Raw genomic sequence first — 22,525 nt, forward strand, 5'->3', positions numbered from 1 at the left:
CTTCTTTTTGAGGTCAGTCAAAGAGGATGTGACCTGCTGGTCTAAGTATCTTTCATTTTCATCTGCCTATAAATGACAATGAAAGAGAAAGGAGAACCAACTCTACAGGAAGTCAAAAGTACGACCAGACAAAATCAGGGAAAGCAGCAGGCTCAGACGAAGTCGCTGCATATACGATCAAGTTGATAAGTGCACTAGATGTGAATGCCACTACAGGCTCATCCATCAGAGGAGGAAGGTGGCTTAATCTGATACACAGGAGGACACACATGGGGACACCTAGTGGGATGTTCTCTACTGGAAACTGAGCCAGCAGAATCTGTGCAGTCCCAGTGCATAGGACCAGAAAGCCAAGGGGAATCTGGTGTGCAGTGGCACACTTGCGCTTGGTGGACAGTAATAAGTTCAGCAGAACTGCCAAAGGGGAGGGGGATCTCCCACTGGGCAGAAGTTAAGCCCCCCTCCAAGAATCAGCAGGATAGCCTGCTCTCTACCACCTGACTCTCAACAAGGAATGAAGCATTGAACGGGAATTCCATGTGGGAAAAAACAGGTCTTAGGACTCTCACTCAGCCCAGGAGTGTCTGGCTCGTGTGGCCCTAGTATGAATGGGCAGATTGGGTGTTGGTAAAGGAACTGCTAGACAAGGTCCTGGACGAAGAAACAGAAATATGTTGGTTGCATCAAGGAAGAAATGGATCCTGATGGTACTCATTCCTCAATGAAGAAAGACAGCCATATCCCAGATGACTGAAGAATAAGCATTCTAGTGCCAACGTACAAGAACAAAAGAGAATATTCACAACTGCATGCATTATATAAGTATTAAACATCTGTTGCATGCTGCATGAAAGTGCTAGACAGGGTGATAAACAAATACCTAGACAAACAGAAAAGGAATAAGCAGTTTGGATTCATATCAAGAGGCAGTAGAACTTACCTGATGTTTTTAGCGAGACACTGTGAAGAAGTTTGAAATGAGTAAAATTTGAAATGGGCATTCCCAGACTTGGAGAACTCATATGACAAGGTTATAAGAAAGATGATTTGGGGAGTCCTGCAATAATTTGAAGTCCAAGAAATTTAGATTAGTAAATTTAGTGCAGGTTACATTAAGGGATCCAATGACAAAAGTTCAGTGTTTTCAGACTCGTACAGGGGTTTCCAGTGCGAGTGAATGTAAATCAGGGTTCAGCTCCGAGCCACTCCTTTTCATACTGATAATGTTCTACGTTAGCAAAGAGGTTGGAAAGGACAAAACCAACAAAGCTGCTGTCTGCAGACAAAGTGGCACCACAAACAGACTCTAAACAAAATCTTCAGCAAATGAAAGGGAGATGGAATGCAAAACTAAAGCATGTGGGATGAGACTGAGCACAGATAAGACGGAGTTCATGGCAGCAAAAGAGGGAAATCGGAAGAAAAAAATGAAAGAAGGGAAATAATGGAACAGATTTTAAGTATATGGGAGATCTGGTGGAAAAGGGAAATCTGAATGAAGATGTCAAAAGTGGAACAAAGTGTCGGGGATTCTATGTCACTCAAGAATGACAAAGTTAAAAAGAAAGGGTACAAAACACTGGTGCGACTGGTGTTTCTGTATGTCACAGAAACCTAGACAATGAATGCAGAGCAGCTACTAAGGCTTCAAGTATTGATGAAGTACCCCAGAAGGGCAATAGGAAGCCCACTGTCAACAGATGAAGGAATGAACATCACAGCAGATGCCAAAGGAGTTCCATTTGCAGAGGTGGTCAAGGGCAACAAATTATGGTTGTTTGGTCACGTGCAGAAAATGACTTAGTAAAGTAAATCTGGGACAGGCGGGAAAAAGGAAAGAGGAGATAAGACCATCTCGCCAAAGGATGGATGAATTGTGCAACAGAAAACCTGAGACAGGCAAGCATGACTACTGAAGAATGTTAAGACAGTCCCTCTGAAAAGAGGGAAATGGTGACAGCTAATGCAACACCCCGACCATGCTCAATGTCAGCAATCTAAATTAAAAAAAAAGTCTGGGTCATCTGTGACCAAACCCAGGACAGAATATCAAATGCATGTTCCTTCTTTTACAATGAAAAGCTTTCATACAGTCCTAAATTATCTCATGATCACTTAGGTCATGGTTGACCAAAGGCAGAAATGTGTAGGAACAAATAATCACATGCCTACATGGTGCCGATCTCTGGTGTGAGGTGAGGTGCTGGCATGGCAACAAGTATGAATAAGAAATCTAAGCAGAAGAGAGGAGCAGACTGGCAGACTGACAACTACAACCATAGTGTACAAGTCTGCATTACAAAATTCGGCTCACAAGCAAATACACAGGTTCCAATGTGACTTACCTGCATTAAGAGCCAGGGATGGAGCATACAGGACAACACCCATGTAAATTACCTGCAGGGGAAAAAAATGGGTTAATTCAACTGAATTATGTGCATGACTGAAGTAACAACAATGTAGTTCTGGTTCCCATTCTATTAGGTTTTCAGTACACTTTTCTACAATACATATATGGACAAAGCATCCGATAAGATGGAAAACCAGGTACCACTAAATCTGTCCACCCAAGCCTTTGACAAAATACCTCCGCAGTCTCAGCCTTTAAGAACTATTCATCGGATTACAAGTCAGTTGCATCGCTGCATAAGATAATTTACCAAGGCATCAGAAGCTGTGTGAGAGGTGCATATAAGCAAACCTACTGTCTGCAAACACCTCTCCTTAAATTATTGAGAAAATATCTACTCCCACCCCTTTCCAAATAAATTCAAACCTTTTTTTAAAAACGCAGTCTGTCCAATACCTTTACATTTCTTAGTATTCCATTCCATATATTTAGTATACAAATACTTCTTATTCTATGCTTTTGTCCTCTCAAATTTTACCTCTGGTGTATTTAAATTATTCTGATATCATGCCAAGTCTCCAGCAATCTAATTCCCATTAAATATATTTAATCCTTCAATGCCTTTTAGACAACAAGGAGATTCCTGTCTGATCTGCTTTAATACAGCAAAACATGGCAGCCTTTTCAGAACTGTAAGCCCATTACTGATGCTTGAACAAAGAAATGTACTCACTGTATCCCATGATCAGTGAGAAAGCCACAAGCAGTGGGTAATTGCTGGGATTTCCTCTTAATATTCTCAGTTAAGCAAAATCCTGAACTTATTCTCATTCTCATCCTCTGGGGGGTGGAGAGCTCCTGGCCTGCACGTTCAACTTGTAGTGAGCACAACAGTTTTTTTTTTTTTTTGTTGTTGGGGGGGGGGGGGGGGCATTCAAGGATACAAAACACACACTTGGCTGATCTGCACAAAAATCTATTCATAACAACAAAATGGCGGGAGGGAAAGAAGTGCCCCCCTGCAGATGAACTGCTCTGGTGAGTACATATCTGTTATATCTGACATGGAGTCTTTCTGCACAGAATGGCTGTTGAAAAGAATCAGAGGAAATAACCCGTTAAATCTCCCTGGGAAGTCAAAGCAAGAAGACCAAGTGGCGTGAAGAATCAAAGTGTAAAAGTAGGCCTGACTCAGTGTGCAAGCAATGCCTTGGGGTGAGAAACAACAATCAAGTGGTCATGATAAAAAATGTCTGCAAGACAGACAGCAGCATTAGAAAAAGCCATACCTCTGAAGTGGACGTACTTCTAGCAGCAGCATTTTCCAATTGATAGGTCACTATTGTCATCATCCCCTTTGGGGAAAAACCCAGTTCCCATGACTTACCACATTGATTGTAGTCCACTGTCCACTGAACACAGAAGGCTTTATACGAGATCTGGAAATACAGGCTGACAGCAATCTCTTTTTTAACCACCACATTGCCACTGTGGTCAGAAAACCCTTCTATGTGGCACATCTCCTTACTAAGGGTTTTGCATCCAGGAAGAAAGAAGTCATGGTCTCCCTCTACTCTTCCCTCTTTAGGTCAATCAACGAGTACAATTCCCCATTTGGCATGTACCTCACCAGACACCTGTAACAACTGGAGAGGCTGCAAAAGTACCTCACAAAGAGGATCCTAGGCCTTAAACACTAGTCCTACATGGACAAACTCAAAAACTCCAACTATTCTCCATCTCATACTGCCTACTTAGAGGCGATCTCTGCTTGGCTTACAAAGCCATGTCTGACCCAGCTCTGTTAGAAATGCTACATCTAAAGAAATCCCAATCCCTCCACACCACACGCTCCAGAGACTTGAACCTCATTGCCACAATTAATTTTAACAGAACATGCTGGAGGGACAGTTTCATAACCCAGAGACTGCCCATGCTATGGAATAGACTTCCCATACATGTCAAGCAGAGCACCCCGCTGACCCTCAAGAGAAATCTTGATGAGTGGATGGGAAATAGAAAATTCACCCCCCGGAGATCACTGCAGTGGCTCTACTCGACAGAGGGACTGAGAACTAAGGTCAGGTGGCACTATGCCAGGGTAATCCTATGGCTAGGCTTGTAAAGGCCCCAAGGCCATTAGCTTAGTACACACCTATGAACTACTTAACTGCAAAATCAGGGCCATTACACAAGACACAAAGTGTTTGCTTAGCAATTGCCAGCCCCTCTGTAAAGCATAGGTGATGAAATGACCGGTCTACCATACAGTTGCGCAAGAACTTGCTATAGTAGTAGATTTCCTGCTGATCATGGTTGCAATATTCTAAACCATTTGGGTTATCTCACAGCCAACCTGGACATTTGCCTGGAGTACCAAAACCAAAACCTTTCACACAGCCATGCATTTCACACATGACCTAAGCCTGCATATTCAAGGTTACATAAGTGGACATACGAGCGTAAAACCTCACACTATCTCAAAGCCAGGAAGACTGTATACACCACAGGATATTAGAAAGTAAATGTCAGATAGGAGGGGAGAAGGCAGAAAATATTTCCGCTTGGATGTTAAGAAGAGGTAAGAAAAGATAAAGGGATGGCTGGGTGGATACTGGAGCAGTGATCATTAGGGCATCTACTGTTATGGTAAGTTCTTACAAAACTGTACTATATCCTTCCTTAGGTCACTGTTGCAGTATTCCAACCTGCTGGATGACTCCCAAATGCAACTCTGGATCTAGAGAAAGTATCTACTCTGTAATATTTGGTAATGTTATGTACAGAAGGCGAAGTTGCTGCTTCTAGGATGGCTCTCAAATCCATCCCCTTGTAAAAGGCTCTAGATGAGGCCACTACTCTGGCAGAGTGGGCATTTACTGACAAAGGCCAAGTTTTCCCACTGTGAGTGCAATAAAACAAAATGGATTTAGAAATGCATTTAGCAATATTTTGTTTAAAGACTGGGTTAATCAGCTTGGCTCCTTAGAAGGAAGCAAATTGGTCAGTCTTGTGGACTGACTTTGTCTTGTCAAAGTAAAAGCCTGCGCTACCTGTGAGCATCCATGGAATGTAGAATTCTCTTTCCCTTATTCTGTGGATTAGGAAAGTAGAGAGGCTGATGGCCTGACTGAAGGATGGCTCATTGACCACAGGCATAAATGAGGGGATGGCCTTCAAAGTCAGTCTGTCCTTACGAAAAATAAGGAAAGGGAGAGGACGCCATCAGGGTTTAGAGTTCAGAAACCCTTTTATCTAAACTAAGGCCTACTAGAAGTATGGTTTTCAAAGTACAGAACTTGAAAGAAACAGAAGCTGCTGGTTCAAATGGGTGAGAAGCAAGTTTTACAAGGACAAAGTTGAGGTCCCAAAAAGGTGGAATAGCAGTTTTAGGGAGGAGGACACCTTTAGGATCAGGGGAAGTTACTAGGCTATTGGCCCCAAGGCTCCTACAAGCCGTGCCAAGAATTCAGCTCATGTTCCGGCAAGTCAGCACCCAATGTCCCTGTCCAGCAGAGACAGGTGGAATCCGAGGGGTGTATTTTCTGTTCCTCATCCAGTTATTCAGGCTGCACTTATAGGATCATAGGGTGTTACTAGGCAACTGGCCCGGAGGAAGTTACTAGGCAACTGGCCCGGAGGAAGTTACTAGGCAACTGGCCCGGAGGAAGTTACTAGGCAACTGGCCCGGAGGAAGTTACTAGGCAACTGGCCCGGAGGAAGTTACTAGGCAACTGGCCCGGAGGAAGTTACTAGGCAACTGGCCCGGAGGAAGTTACTAGGCAACTGGCCCGGAGGAAGTTACTAGGCAACTGGCCCGGAGGAAGTTACTAGGCAACTGGCCGGAGGAAGTTACTAGGCAACTGGCCCGGAGGAAGTTACTAGGCAACTGGCCCGGAGGAAGTTACTAGGCAACTGGCCCGGAGGAAGTTACTAGGCAACTGGCCCAGAGGAAGTTACTAGGCAACTGGCCCGGAGGAAGTTACTAGGCAACTGGCCCGGAGGAAGTTACTAGGCAACTGGCCCGGAGGAAGTTACTAGGCAACTGGCCCGGAGGAAACTTTTACCTCTGTCCTGGAGGAAACTTTTACCTCTGTCCTGGAGGAAGTTACTAGGCAACTGGCCCGGAGGAAACTGTTTTACCTCTGTCCTGGAAAGAAGGGGATCTAAAAGGTAAGGACTCAAAAATGGACAAAAGATATGCCTTGACTGAAGACTATGTAAGACCAGCTCTTAATAGCTCACACAAATAAGACAGGATAGTGGGGCACTCCCCATTTGTACATGGTCCTGTTGATTAACATAACAAATTGAATATCTTTTCAACTTAGACACATGAGATTTCCTAGTAGTAGGTTTCCTTGTCCCCTGAAGAATCTGCACTGAAAAACCTGTAGCATGTCCTCAGAAAATTGGTGTCTGAAAGGGATCATAATCCTATCATCTATAATGTTAGGTTCAGAGATGATCACTTGGGGTGAAGAAGTGAGTCCTTGTTTTGTGCACGTCCACTCTGAGGTAACTTGTGGTGATGACACTGAGCTAGGTGGTAGAGAAGGGGGAGACAATGCTGTCATGGCCAAAACAGTCACCAGTAAGATCTTTGATTTGTCCTTCTGGATCTGGAAAGACCTTCAGGAGAAGGGAAACAGTAGGGAAGGCATACAATGAACCTCTCTTTCCAAGGAAAGGGGACCTGGCATCCATTCTTCATGCTTAAATACAGGGAGTTTTTGAGAAGAAGCACACAGAATGCGGTTTGTTGTGGATGGAGGCAAATAAGTCTACTGTGGGATACCCCATTTGTGGACTAAGTCTAAGAAGACATCCCTGTTAAGCATCCATTCATGAGGGTCTTCTCTTGATCTGCTTTGAAAAACTGCCAGGATATTGTCCTGCAAGGGAATGTAAACAACTTGGAGGGACATGTCTGCTTATGTTGCCTGTTACCAAACCATAAGAGCAAGTCTGCATTGCTGAGAAGATTATCTTCCCCCATGCTTGTTTATGTACCACATGACTGTAGTGTTTTCTGTGAAAACAAATCTACAGGGCCTCAATTGGGGCCCACCATCCCTATCATGTGGAGTTTGGAGTAGTGGGCTTTGCAGTCTTTAATTATTAGTTTTTTTTTTTGCAGAGTTTCATAGTTGCTTATAATCTAGGAGGGTGTTAGGGTTTTTATGTTTTTGATACTGTTTCCCATTTTTTGTCCCTTTGGTGCAAGGCTAGTTTAGTATCTATTGATAACCATGGGCAGGGATTGGTTTTGATGCGTTTGGTTCAGGGGGAGGGTTGCTCACTGAGAAGGGTTAGGAATGAGTGGTTAAAGCAGGAAACTGCATCATCTAGAGGAAGGGTTTTAGAGGGGACCAGTCAGTATGCTTTAAGCATTCAGAGAAATGCTAGAACAGAATTTGTTAGTATGCATTCTTCTAATGAATATGAAGTCTAAAACTCAAATGTCTTATTTAGCCCAGAGGATGCAGAAGTGCGGTTGTTCTCGGTTGTCTTTTGCTAGGACTTATGGCAGAAATTTGATGGCTGATTAAAGACAGGCCAGACAAGAGGGGAGTCTACTGTAATGGAAAGACCTGTTTGTCTGTGTTTATAAGTTGGCTTTGATGTTTCTAGTTAAGGACTTAGAACCAGTAGTAGCTGTTCTGGAGGAAGCGCCACTGCATCATAGCTCATTTAATGCTGTGTCTACCATCTGTGAGGCCTGAAAGCATCATAATGGTCTATTGCTTAATGTCTGCCAATTCTAAAGGGGCCAAAGTTGTATTTAAATTTTCCAATAGATAAACATTTAGTCATTCGAGTGTGACATTTCAAGACTCTGAAGGCTAGAGGGGAAGCAATATACATTTTTTCCCTAATCTATCCATTGCCCGGCTATCTTCAGCAGATAGAAGCACATTATAGTGGCAAGTATGAATTTAGAGATCTTACATATGTAGAAACAGAAAAAAAACAAATGGATCTGACAAAGGGTTCTGTAGAGAAACTTCAAATCTTCAAGCACTTTGTAAAATCTATCTGGCCTTTTAGGAGCTGGTGGCTGGGAGTCAGGAGCACTAGAAGGGGAGGCAAAGGCATCTATAAAAAGCCTGCAGGACAGGGGTGGCTGGAGCAAGTGCAGGAGTGCCACATCTGAAATGCATTTAGGTTCCCATTTAGATTGCTTCAAGATGTTAGAAAAGGTTTCTCCAAACAAAGCTTCTTCTTTAGGAGAATCGGGGGACGTGGACTCTTCAACAGAGGCCACTTGGCCTAGGAAGTGAATCTAAGAGCAGGCCAGAGGGTAGTCAGAATGGGACTCTGCCTCCTAATTCCTGGAGGAGGATTCTTAACATCTCTGTGAGAGGCATCAGGAATAAGAGTACAGGAGGCAAAACATGGTGGTTCGAGTGCCATGATGGGCTTGAACAGGCCCTGCAAAAAATACATCCACTCCTTTTTCCTAGACATACGAGGACAGGAAACATTTTTTTTCTTTTTCAGAGCAATGTCTACTTTTACACGATGTAACAGTTCCAATCCTGATGTACCCTGATAAGTGACCCAAATATCTCTTCTCTTACTTATATTTGCTGAATACCTTTGGGTCCTTCAGAAATAATTAGACAGGGATCCCCCTTTCTCACCAACATAAGTAAAATCAGTCACTTTAGATGTACATACATCAGATGCCATCCCAGCCTCCAGCAGGGTCACGGTAGCGGGCATCCAAGAAGGAGCTGGACATATAGCGGGTTCTGAAACCTCATAGTTAGGTCTGTCCAAATTTGACTGTGCAGGCATAATCTTGGGCCTAGGCCTCTTGAACTTCCTCTTTGGGATAGGCAGGACATCAGAAGTGGAAGGAACTGACAATGTAGCTTTGGTTAGGTGCTTAAGATGCCAAGTTTCCAAGTAACTGTTAAGAGATTAGAGTATCGTAACAAAGGTGTTGGATATGAAGGACTGGCAAATACTGCATTTCTTATAATTGTGCTCAACACCTAAACAGAAAAGACACTGGGAGTGGAGATCCTTGTAGGGAATCTGCCTACCATAATTGCACTTTCCCCTCCTAGCTGACATCTAGTACAATAACAGATACCAAGACTATAAAAAAAACAAGGAAGGTTCCCCAATGGGGTAATTAACTAACAGCCACGTGTATAACAGACCGATGGGTGCAATACCTGCTTTCGAACTGGTGGCAAGATATTCTGAGATTTTATGCTTATGTCCACTTATAGCCTTATGCCTGCAGGCTTAAGTCATACATCAGACATATGACTCTATGGAAGGATTTGGTACCCCAGCTGGGAGTCTAGGCTATTTGATGAGATAATCCCAACAATTCAGAATACTGCAACAGTGATCTAAGGAAGGACATCTTTATGAACGTATGTTGAAACCATTGCTTGTAATGCATGCACAGAGGTATGCTGGCTGCTCTCTCTCACAGACATACAGATTCTATCCCTGCATGTAAAATAAAAAAATAAATGGACTGATTCATGAACAGTACACTGCAAAGTGTTCCATACAGATGCAAGGCCTGTATCTTGGATCCTGTGAAGAGGGTGAGCACTCCCAAGAAAATTTTTCAAAGAGATGAGCTTCAGAGAGGAAAAAGGATCTGCTCCTTGATGGAAACTTCATAAAGCTGCCAGGTGTTGATGAGAAACAGACCTCAATCAAAACTCAACAGATCTTCTAAAATGCTAGCAAATGGGGCTGAAGAATGGTCCAGCTCCCCAGAAATGGCTCAGAAAGAAAACATGTCAACTTGCTTCAGTATGCTTTCCTAGTATCAGGTCTCTGGTCAAAAGTAAAGATCTGGATTACCCTCCCCAATGCATGAAGAGCTTCTGGAGAACACACAAAATGAAAAAAATAAATCCAATAACTTGAGCTAATGAGGGTCTTCTGGGTGAGGCTTCCTGAATGTGTGAAAGAGAATTCTTAAGATATCGTCAAGAGGAGAGTCCCCGCCAAGACATGAGGCCATACCAGAGAATTATACTTGTCAGGGAGCCAAAAGCAGGCCATTAGGATGACTTTGGAAGACTATCTTCCCCAGAAATCTAAAAATAACGTGAAATGGGAGGAAAAACAAAACAGACTGCCAGGGCCACATCTGGACAAGTTACCTCCAGAGCAGCCTCTCATTGGAGAAATAAGGGAAAAGAAGCTGCTGCATTTGACATTGGTAAGAGAGGTGGCGAGACAGCAGAAAGGCTTACTGCAGTGACAGAGCAGAGTCGATGACACAGAGTGAGTGACAGACCACTTGTAAGGCATCATTAAATAGCGATTGAGCCAATCCATAAAGCAGCTGACATGACCCTGGATTTAAGAGGCAATGAGAAAGCGAGTGGTGGCAAAGGCCCATTCCTACATACTCAAGGCCTCCCGACATAGGGGAAATGAATGACATTTCACCTACTTGTTTATGTACCATACCACTGCAATTTTGTTTTGAGTGAAGGGCTAGGGCAGGAGGAGGGAGGGAGTCCTGAAATGTCTGTACAGTGAGGACAGCCCTAATTTCCAGACTACTGATGTGCAGATAAGTCTTGTGAGTTGCCCAACTGCCTTGAACTGTCATCTCCAAATACTGCCTTCCTATCCTAGGCATCTACATTCACCGTCATTACTAGCACGAGGGCCAGGAAGGATCTGTCCCTATAAAGATTGGACTTGCAAATCTACCACTTATGTTCCTTCCTTTTCCTGAAGTTCTTGATGGGTGCCTTCTGATCCTAGGCATCTAGGGTCAAGGTCATTACTAGCACGAGGGTCAGGAAGTATCTGTCCCTATAAAGATTGGACTTGCAAGTGTACCACTTACATTCCTTCCTTTTCCTGAAGTTCTTGATGGGTGCTTCCAAAGGGTCAATCAACAGCTCCCACCAATATCACAGGGTACACTGAAGAATCTAAATGAACACTCTCATATTGAATTTATCCCAAATGGTACTCTCAAAAATCTGCACCTGTCAAACATAAAAGTAGTGAGCAGTGAGGATTTTTTGTCAAGCTGAATTTGCCAAAATTAACTCTCTGCATCTAAGACAGAAAATATAGTGGCAACTGAGATCAAGGCTCCAACTTCGACTGTGCGCTTTGGATGATGAGGTCTTTTTAATGCTTTGTTCAAATCTTGTGGATCAATACATATTCGGATGTCATTTGAGCTTTCCTTATGAGCTACCACCATGGAAGAACACCTATTCAGTTTGCGTTTCAACTGGAGAAATCTCACCTTGTTGCACCAATTTATCTAATTCAGCTTTGACTCTGTCCTGCATGGCTATTGGAACTTTTCATGCTGGCCTGATAACTGGACAGACCTCTGGGTCTAACTTCATGGAGTATACAACTGGAAGTTTGCCTAGTTTGGAAAAGATCTGCATAAGTAGAAAAAATGTGATGGGCAAAATTAGAGTAGTGGTCTTTTAAGCCAATATGGTGAACTTCCTTATTAAATGAAAGTAGTTCCATTTTCAAAGAGTGTCTAAGCCCTAATAATGACTGGATGTGCCTTCTGACCACATAAATAAGCTGTAGCATCTTCCCGCCGAATAATATGAAAGCATAACTGAGGCTTCAGTCTGAATTTATTCACCTCCATAAGCAACACGTTTCGCACACCTTGCAAATCAAACCTTTCACCTTTACACACTCTAGCAAATGTTTCTGCAGATATAACACTGCACTTCGGGTTTGCCATTTATCCGAACAGTACAAAAAACTTCATTCTTTGCACTTAAATCTGCATTGACATTTTCATGAAGCACTGACACACCATCAACATAAAGAATGGGACTATCACTGTCTAACTGATCAACTCGTTTTTTATAGTGTTCCCTTTTGATAAAACAGTGAGGGCCTTTTGATTTACAAAATGTTTTGAAATGATTCCATTTATTACATTTGTGGCATTGTTAACCAAAAGCTAAACATTTTTCCTTTTTAGATTCATGGCTTCCACCACAATTATGACAGTTGACAATGAAACTAGGTTAGGGCCCATGCTTTTGAGTTTGCTGACTCACTCGTATGCTTCATTGAGACTGTGCGGCTTCTGGAAAGTGCTAGAAAGTTCTGGGGAAACTTGCAGCCGTCCCTGGTAAACCCCATAGCTGCCATGTGCTTGGGCCCATTTCTTTTCACCACATGCTGCATACTGTCAACATGAGCTATATCACTGTGCCTTCTAGAGCTGCTCTCATTTGTAAGCATATTAGTGTGCTTTTCTGTAAGCTTGTATATCCGACAAATCTCAATGGCCTTATTCAAAGTTAAATCACTGTCAGGAAACAAAATCTTTCTCACATCATCATCTTTTACACCACACACAATCTGTCCTTTAGCAGCTCATCCATTAAGTCACCAAATCTGCACATTTTAGCTTTATTTCTCAGGTCAGTTAGATATGCTGCAAAAGTTTCACTTGGCTTTTGATCCTTTGTGTAAAGTAAGTGCTTTTCCATTGTAACATCTGTCTGGGGGTTACACATTTCTCTAAATTTACATTTTAAGCACTCTGGTTCCTCCCTTGACTCAGCCTGTAGAACAATGTGATAAGTTTTCTCCTCCTCCAGCATAAATAGCAGGTGCATACACAAATGAGAGTTCCCTTTCTATGGCTTCTCACCCACCTAAAGTAGAATAAACGCCTTTGCACTGTCATCTTTATCAGAAGGTGCAGCCTGCATGAAAAGGTACTCTTGCTCAAACACTCTCCAGTTCTCAACAATTTTACTGTCAAACAACTGCACTGGGTTTTTGAAATCTGTCTGCCATGCCTACAAAGTATACACAAACACAGCGAAAATATGGTCCTTGTAATTCTGTACAAACAAACAGTTCTGTGAGTTTATAACATTCGAATGCACAATAAACGCTTTGAAATACTTTGCGAAATATGCTCTATAATGGCTGTACTCTGTGAAATATGCCTTGTAATGGCCGTGCTTTGCCAAATAGCTTTACTGTAACACTGCAAAAACATGTGAACCCTTTATATACTTCTGGAAACTCATATCTTTCTTTGTGTAATGAGAAAAATACATATACTTTGCAAAAATGCAGCCATTTCCTTTATTTTATTCATTTTGTGCAATTTGGACATTATTTCAAACATTTTGCATAATAATTCGAATACTTTTATCAATAACGTGCATATCTGTTTATGTGAATATCATTTAGAGCGTTCCATTTGCCTCATTTCATATTATATGAAAGAAAATAGTGCTGAGCAAGTTACAGTACCTGAACATAATTTCTGACCGGATTTCTGAAGTTTATACTCAATGGGAACAATTCACGGCTGTATATTCGCTGGGCTTCTTGAGCTTGCTTCTGGTTCACATTCTGGCCCATGTCCTTTTAGAAATCCCGGTTCTGACACCATGTCACTCATTCATCTTACATACAAATAACGAGAAGGCTTGGTTTCGTTTAAATGCTTTAATATACAGAAACATATCAGGGTGGATAGCAACATCTATAAATTCGAACAAAACTAACAAACAGAGCTTACATGCATGCATACATGTTCACATCTCAACAGCTAACTACAAAATGGCAGTCTGACTTGCACGTGCTCAGTATTTATAGTCTTGTGCAAGCCCTTGGTTAGCTTCATAAAGGTATACACATGCTCAATGATCTACAATAGGTGACCTCCAAACCCTGGACCCTACCCAATTCAGCTTTATGAAGGGCAGATCCTGCATGTTAAATCTGGTGGATTTCTTTGAAAGTGTGACCAAGGACATTGATGAGAGCAAATCTGTGCACACAGCATACCTCTACTTGGCAAAGGCTTTCGACACAGACCCACATTCAGACATTGCCATTAAACTTAAACTGAATGCAAACCTCTTTGTTGTAAGATAGGTTGCCAACTGGTTCACAAGCCGGACACACACTATCAAAGTGGGTGACTCCACATCAACCAGCAGGCATGTTACCAGTGGGGTGTCACAGGGGTCAGTGCTAGGTCCTCTACTGTTTGGTAAATGCTTCCCAGACGTTCAGGTCAAAACTAAAAGGTTGTGGCTCACAGTCTGCAGACGACTGCAAACTAGGTGCAATCATTGAATCCCCGAATTATGTCCGTATACTCCAGGATGGCCTCACACAGACCAATGACTGGTGTATTAGTCACGGTCTCTCACTGAATGCAAAGAAATGCATCACCATTCCCTTTGACACAAACAATGACTGTCTTTTCACACTATCAAATCAATAACAATACCCTAAGTACCCATGAAGTGTTAAGGGACCTGGGATCACAGGTTGACCACCACCTTGACCTTCAACCACAACGGGTCTACCACTGTAAGGAAAACTTTCCAAGTAACTCACTTGGTTAGTGAAGACAACGCCTCGAATGCAAAAAAAGTTATAACGCCCCCCCCTCCCCATACTCAGTGCCACAATGGAGTATAATACCCCATTATGTATGTACCGTACTAAGCACCTACAGCAATTCGAGACACCTCAGAGGTGTCTAACAAATATAATCAACAGCCTCTGGCATGTTCCTTACAAGGCCCAACTGAAATCCCTATCACTATACTCCGTATCGTATAGACGTCTTAGGGAAGACTTATGCCTGGCCTACAGAGCAACCCAAGACCCAAATCTAATGAACTTATACGTAAATCAAATGGGTCTAGGGCTATCCATTCCAGGGACTTGCATATGGCCTGCGACTTAAATAGGAATGTTGGAGGGACAGATTTATCTCCCAGCGACTGCCCAGTCTTTGGAACACACTACCAATTTATGTGAAACAAAGCACCTCTACGATGCTGTTAAAGAGGATCCTGGATGAGTGGATGGGGCCCAATAAATTCTTACAAAGGGAAAGCACCCACAACCCTCCTGGACATGAGCAGTCATCACTAAATGCAATCTTGGGTACTGACTAGTACCTGTACAGTATTACATTGGGCTGAAACGGCTAGGCTTAAAATGACCTCCAGGTAGACAGCCTAGTAGTCTCCTACAATCCTATGATCTGCCCACTGAAATGCATCCCTGCCCCAATACAGACTCACCCATAGCGACAGTCATTAGAACAGTCGAGATGGAAAGCGTTCCCAGTAAGAAGATTTGTTTAATTCAGCTACCAGGTCAGACAAGAATGACACGCTTGGGATAGCTACATGTTGATACTACTGAAAAATACACCAAAGGATTTTCATATGGAATTTGTCATAAAGTGCCATAATAACGGATGCTACTGTTAAGACCCAGAACATCATGACATCAGCATGTAGGCACTCTGGAGATGGTGTACTACAGATACGGTAAATAGGCAGGGAAGACTGTCATGGGGTAGGAATGTCCAACAAACAGCAGTGTCCAGAGTGCACCACATGAATGTGAAAACTGAAGCAGAAGAAAATGGAGACCTTCATAAACTTTCCTGGAGAAAAAAGTACCCCGTGCTGAGGCAAAATGAAGTGCAGTCATCTAGGGAAGTGACAATCTTGGATCCATACAGCCAGAAATGAACTGACAGCAAACATGCATTTGACATACACCCTCGAGTTTGAGATGATGCCAACCAGAACAGCCCAGAATTAGAAGTGATCATCTCTGTCCCAGAAACATAGAAATCGCAACTCCCTGGCAATCTTTAGTGGAGGTACTGGAGTTACAAAGAGCACAACCAATCTCCTTTGGACTGGCATAGAAAACGGATTCTCTAGGGTGAAACTATTTAGGCCACTCATATCCTGAATTCATTTGTTTACCTGGGGCATCAAAGAATGTGAAATCGTGCCCTAAGCCTTTCCCTTCTGGTGAGACATCCTGGGCCTATGTACTGCCTCCTTTGTCAATGATATCTGACAGAGTGGGATGTACGGGCAAGGGCAATGATGAAATCTGGTGTGAGGATAAGGGGATGAATATCCTACGGATACAATATCTTTTATCCATTTGTCCTTGGATATTTTTCTCCATGTTTAGACATGGAAGGAGGCTTCTCTCTCCCTGCCAAGTGCCCCGAGAGAGAGAGGCTTCTCTCTCCCTGCCAAATGCCGAGAGAGAGAGAGACACAATCAGAACAGAAGTCAGGATTACAGTAATCTACCCCAAGTCTGACTGTAGCCTCTTTAGGCTCACTGGTGTCCTTGGCCTCTGGGTCCACAGTCTTGAAGGCAGCCAAAATGGTTAACTATATCTAATTACCTCCTGCTTTTGTGAGGCAAACAAGTGTCACAAGTGACAATGAGACTTGTGTGTCTTGGAAATGTATGCTCTTAACCTTGATAAAGCAGAAAGGGTTTGCTTTTGCTCTTTCCTATTCAAAAAGTGCTCTGCAACTTCAGAGTCAAACAGGAGGGCTCCTTAAGGTCTAGGAAGGTCACCTTGACATCCTAAAAATGTGTCAAGTACAAACAAACTGCTGGTGTATGGCCATGCCAGATTCTGTGTTCCAAGAGTCCCCTCAATGAGTTGTAGATAAGGCTGCTAAGACTAAAGTAGTTGTCTAGGTCCTTATTTTGTCCTTCAGCAGACCATCAGAAGACTTTTCTACCATACACTTCAGAGTGTCATGCAAGATGAATTACAAATACATGTGGTTCAATGTTAAATGCCCTGAGGGAAAGAATGGTAGACACAAACACCTGCTTTCCAAAGTTTTCCACAGCCTTAGAAGACTTACTGGTGGGATGACTACCAAGAGTTTGGGTGGTATACATTCTATGAAAGGTAACAGTGGATACAATGAAGTCAACTTTGGCTATCTCTGCCCAAACTGTACACTTGAACAGGTGGAAAATCTGGTCCACCTTCTTAGAAACCGGGACTAAGAGTCAGGATTCTTCCAAGCAATGCTGATGGCATCTTGGAGAATAACCATCAAGGAAGACACCATCTAGAATTGTAAGATAAAAGAACACACTTTTCAGCATACATTGTGGGGAAGAGATGAGTTTAGAGGATCAACCTACAAAAAAAAATATTTGAAAGAACTACCCCTACTCTGGACTGACAGGTAGAGGGAAGTTACCCCCTCTTCATTATCCATGTCCTCTGCTAAGAATCCAGTAGTGGTTCTGGGTGTACACAGTCTCTTTCCTGGCATCTTAACAGAAGATTCAGTCTTTTTGTATTCCTGGGATCTGGAGGACAGCCAAGAACCAAACAGTAAGAGAGAGATGGCAATGAAATAGCATGCTGAAGTTGCCAAGAAGGTACAAAAGAAAGGGCAGTGTACAGCTGCCAAAGAAGAGGACAAAGAAAGAGGTGCTAGGATAGGGACCCACTGAGCAGGTATGATAGGTGGCACAAGCTCCTGTGTAGCAGGTTCCAATGTTGGGAAAACCAGGACCACAGACATGAGGGAAGAGGAGATAAGAGACGCTGAAGATACCAATACCATTACGTACAATCCAAAGATTGTCAAAAACCAGGGGCACTGATGGTGGGGGACAATTACCGGGAATGCTGGCGTACACCAGTGCAGATAAAATCAATATTAGAAAATGACACAGAGTAACCTGCCAGAGACATCAAGGCAAGTTCAAATAATGGAGACCAGAAAGTGCAAAATGAGGGGGAACTAATGAAGATGCCAAAACGAGTGGTGAAGCCAGTGCAGGAAAAAAATGCAGGGATTTCTGAAGACACAAAAAGCACCAGGGAACACAACATCTGTGTACAAGAAGGTCTTACTGGAAAAGGAAGGACCCCCCGGTGTGCTGAATGACTGGGGACAAGGACAAACTTGTAAAACAGTAGGCATCAAAGTGTCTCAGCCTGGTCTGCAATAATCAACAGTAGACAACTGCCATATGGTGATAGGCGCTGCAGACCTTTAGCAGGAGCCGCAGGCCTCTGGCAGTAAATAAAAGGACTCCATGTCTAATATCAAGGGGAGTTTAACAGCGTCTCCTAATAAGCCACCTGCCTCATTTAAGATTACGTTGAGATAAGAGGATCATGTAAAACAGGAAAGGTATGGATCCAAATCCGAGTGAATGGTTACTGGTTCTTTGAGAAATAATCCAACATTTTAAGAATAATCAATGACTTTTCAAACTTTAGCAGACTTAATGGAAGCACAAGGCTCTGGATAGCAATTTTCCTTCTGAAGCTCTGAAATCTTTAAGAGAAGAGGATTCTCCATCTTCTCCTGATGGAATCACAGAACACAGAATAAATTTTAAAATCACATGTGTTACATGGCAGTCCCAAACAATTCTGACAATTACTGTACCTATCAAGTGGGATGGCCCAACTGAAGGAAAAAAAAAAAAAAAAAAAAAAGGACTGAACATCAAGAGCAGGTGAAGAATAGGCTTGGGTCCGACCTAAAAGGAAACGAGTAATTAAGCTTCCCATGAAGTAAACGAATTCTACAGAAGCTTGCAACGAACGCCAAGAGGAAGGAAAGGAAAAAAGAAGCAGCACACATTCCTAACTGAGTTTCACAAAAAAAAGTCACCCTATATACACTTCAAGTTCAAAACAAGAAATTTGTGGACAGTTTTTCTGACCAAAGTTTTAGAATGATGACGAGCAATGGAAAAGGAATCCATGAAGCATTATAAGTAGGGGGGGAGGGTATCTATCAAGCTAGGAAGTTTGATCTGTCAAAAATACTAACATATGACACAAGTTCTAAAGTGTAGTTCTTCAAATGATGAGCCAGCCCCACTGGGGAAGATTTTAATCTTTCAGGGAGGTCCAAGCAAGTCTTAAAATGTTATGCACTTAACAGATAATGGTCATGGTCATGTGACATTTAGATGCACAAGGTTAACAGTGAATACATGCATTTTATTACAAATTTATTGAAAAAAAATAGTGTACTAAAAAATAGAAAACAAAAATGAACAGGGTGCTGAGCCAAATATTGGTTATTTTAAATGTGTGCAAATGTGTTCTATAGAAGCATGTTTTTTGTAGGAGAACTAAAGTAATCTCCTGATATATATGGGCGGCTAAAGGGTATTCCTGTTATTCAACAGTGACTCAGTGCAAAAATCCAAGAAACTAAGTCTTAAAACTTTCCAATATGGACCTCTTCTTACCAGATCTGTGTTTGCCACTACAGCTGCAACAGGAACCCCACTCAAAACAAGAATAAACCGTAGTGACAGCTGCATCAGTAATTAGGTTGAAGTATCAGGTACCTTATGGAGGGGGGGTGGGTTCAGCCAACACATCAGCTAGGTTCACTGCACATCGACCAGGTACAAGGTACAGGTTAAGTTAACAAGCAGGATGTTATTTGTTGATGCCCCCAAATCTCAGCCTTGTCCTAACAAGGAGGATAAATTATCAAAGAGTTAGTCACAGAAGCAATGCAGGATGCTAGGTTGGTGCATAGCTAGGTACATAAAATGCACCAAAATCTTAACACAAATCTCAGATTCTAGGCTCAAGTGAGCAAAAGCAAATTAATTTTAAAGAAAACCATCTGAACAGGTGTTGGCCCTACCCTGAAAGGTTTCCTTCTCAGAGTCCTGGACTGGAGCAGCTTAGTCTGCTAGCCATTACAACAAGCACCCCCAATAGTGTGCACTAACCCTACAATAAAATGTGGGATCTGTAACTCATTAAGACCTTAGATCACACCAATATAGGTTTATGAGGTAGACAGTGTCAGCAGCTCAACAGGTAGCAGATGCATCTTTGAAGCTGGAAGATTACAGAACTGTAGGTTTGTTCCCCACACCTGTTACCTGGATTCACTTTCTATTACTGACACTGCAGTGCAGCATACGGGGGAAGGGGGTGCTGCTCTCAAGTCACCAACCAATGGCTAAGACATTACACCAAAGCCCCATATGTCCAAGTTGGTGGTTGCTCAGACAGATATGAAAGATCCCATGGCACTTTGAAAGGAGAATGGGAAATTTCCCTGTTACCTTGTTCAAATTTCTCCTCATTAGTGACAATACCACTATACACTACCAAGTCCTACAAGAACGAACCCAGTCAAACGTTAAACAGATAACTGCATTCAGAATGTGTAGCTACCAGTCATCTTCAACACATGGAATATGTTCACATGCCAGAAATCTAAAAAGAAAAATTCATGCACAGTTTAGTTTGCTCTTCTACTTAATAACCATTTTTAACAGTTTGTTAGGATTCCATTCAAAGAACACGTACAATATTTCATGACTTCTAATTCGTTAACAGCACATGTACAGACCTCATGCATTTAGTCCCGACTCCAATACCTGGCAGTTAGGCCTCTGCACGAAGGCTACAAGTTTAACAAGCTACTTTTGGTGATGCAAGACATGATTCCACCACCAGCTTTCACTTGGCCACTGTGTGACCTTGTGCAAGTCACTTAACGAGACAGGGCTCTGGAGCACTTGTGGCTAGGCTTCTTGTTTCCTAGACTGCTTGCTTAGTAACTACCTATGAACTTTCACATTAGCACCCCCCACCAAATGGCAGCACTAACTTTACCCCATTCACCATTTGTTTTGTTGGAGGCAACAGCCAGGCATCTCCATGCTAGCTGAGAGTAATTCAGCCCTTTTGTTCCTTACAGATGTGTCTAACCAGCCCATTTACTCCTGTGGCATCAGTCAGGTCGCAGGGAACAGGATAGCTTTCAAGTCTGATGGAGTGGTCTACTCTACCCTCCTTGAAGCTATTCCCCCTTTTGCAGTGGCTCCTTCAAGCTCCAGTAAGCACCATCTGCAGCAGGAAGCATGCCTTTGCATACAGACATCCCCCCAGTCAGTGGACTTGCACAAAGGCAGCATGTGGTCGGTAAGACCATGCTACGTAGGTGCAAAATCCAGTGCTCCTACCCAAAGTATCACTCAAATGGACAGCAAGAGCCACCTCCCACCCCCAGAATGGGTAAGCAGTCAGTGAACATTCAGTTCCATTATCAATGCGCCATGGTTCTTCCAGCACCCAAGGCTCTAATTAAACTAGGATCATCCAAGTCGTACTCAGAGCTCCTTCCCTTCCTTCTACTCCACAAAGCTAGGTCAAAATTAGCATTCTAACACTCCGATGCTTTTTGTTAATTAATTTGCAAAAAATATATGATTAAGAAAAGATAGTCCTTTGCTTCTTAATAAAAGGGTTTTTTTTTTGTTTAAATTGTCCACATTTCTGATAACAATGCTCTATGGTTAAAATGCATATACTACATTAATGGTAAATTAAAGTACAGTTTTGTACCTACCATAAATGTAGATGTTCGAGGATCCACATTGCTGCAGTCCTAACTATTGGGTAGTCCGCTGTCCAGTCGGCCCGAATACCAAAGTATATGGCTGACGTCGGTCAGGGCGCATTAGACTGACGTCAGTACGTCAGGGTACTAATGCGCATGACCGACGTCATATCCTCAGTCTTTTCTTGCCCCAGATGTCAGAAGACCCTGAAAAGCTAAGGCCAAAACCAAAAATTCCAAACATACCTGCACCAAAAATATGTACAATATATACAAAATTACCAGAATATAACCTCACCTACACAACCACCCTTAAACACAGAGGGAAGGAGGGAGGGTAAATTGGACTGCAGCAATGTGGATCCTCGAACATCTACATTTATGGTAGGTACAAAACTGTACTATGTTCTTCATTCCACATTGCTGCAGTCCTAACTATTGGGTAGAATCCCAAAGCAGAGGTAAGGGAGGCTGGCAAATCATAAGGAAGCAGGAACTGACAACATGCCTTGCAAAATAGCTGTGGCAAAACCAGCCCTAGACTTAGAGTAGAGAGGAAGGTGATAATGCTTAGAGAAAGTATGCACTGAACTCCAAGTAGCTGCCTCCAAAATATCCTTAGTGGCCACCCCTTAGAAATGCTGTAGAAGTGGCAGTAGCCCTAGTGGAATGAGGCCTAATTCCAGCTGGAATCTCCTTGCCATGATGGGAATAACAAAATGCAATGCAAAACCCAATCCACCTAGAAATAGTTTGTTTTGACACAGGCTTGCCCTGAACCCAAAGCAAAAGAAACAAACAACTGCTGAGACTGCCTAAAATCCTTAGTCCTGCTCAAATAATAACGCAATTGCCTGTGTACATCTAAAGTGTGCAAAATCTTTTCCCCTTTATTTTGGGGATCTGCATAAAAAGTAGGCAAATGAATAGTTTGGTTTAAAGCCACACTAGAAACCACCTTAGGCATAAAGGAAGGATTAGTGCGT

General features: G+C 42.6%; 1 protein-coding gene across 7 annotated transcripts in view; it reads right to left on the reverse strand.

The window, feature by feature from the left end:
• The window catches only part of SLC5A6 (solute carrier family 5 member 6), a 1,143,936-nt gene that overhangs the window by 746,970 nt on the left and 374,441 nt on the right, over positions 1-22,525 (reverse strand). For all 7 annotated transcript variants that reach the window (XM_044061732.1, XM_044061733.1, XM_044061734.1 and 4 more), the window contains one exon: positions 2,346-2,397. In XM_044061732.1, coding sequence (XP_043917667.1) covers positions 2,346-2,397 — 52 coding nt within the window. The remainder of the gene's footprint in view (positions 1-2,345; positions 2,398-22,525) is intronic.

The sequence above is a fragment of the Protopterus annectens genome, chromosome 2.part0, assembly GCF_019279795.1.
Source record: "Protopterus annectens isolate FY-2018-M chromosome 2.part0, PAN1.0, whole genome shotgun sequence".
Taxonomy (NCBI): Eukaryota; Metazoa; Chordata; order Ceratodontiformes; family Protopteridae; genus Protopterus; species Protopterus annectens.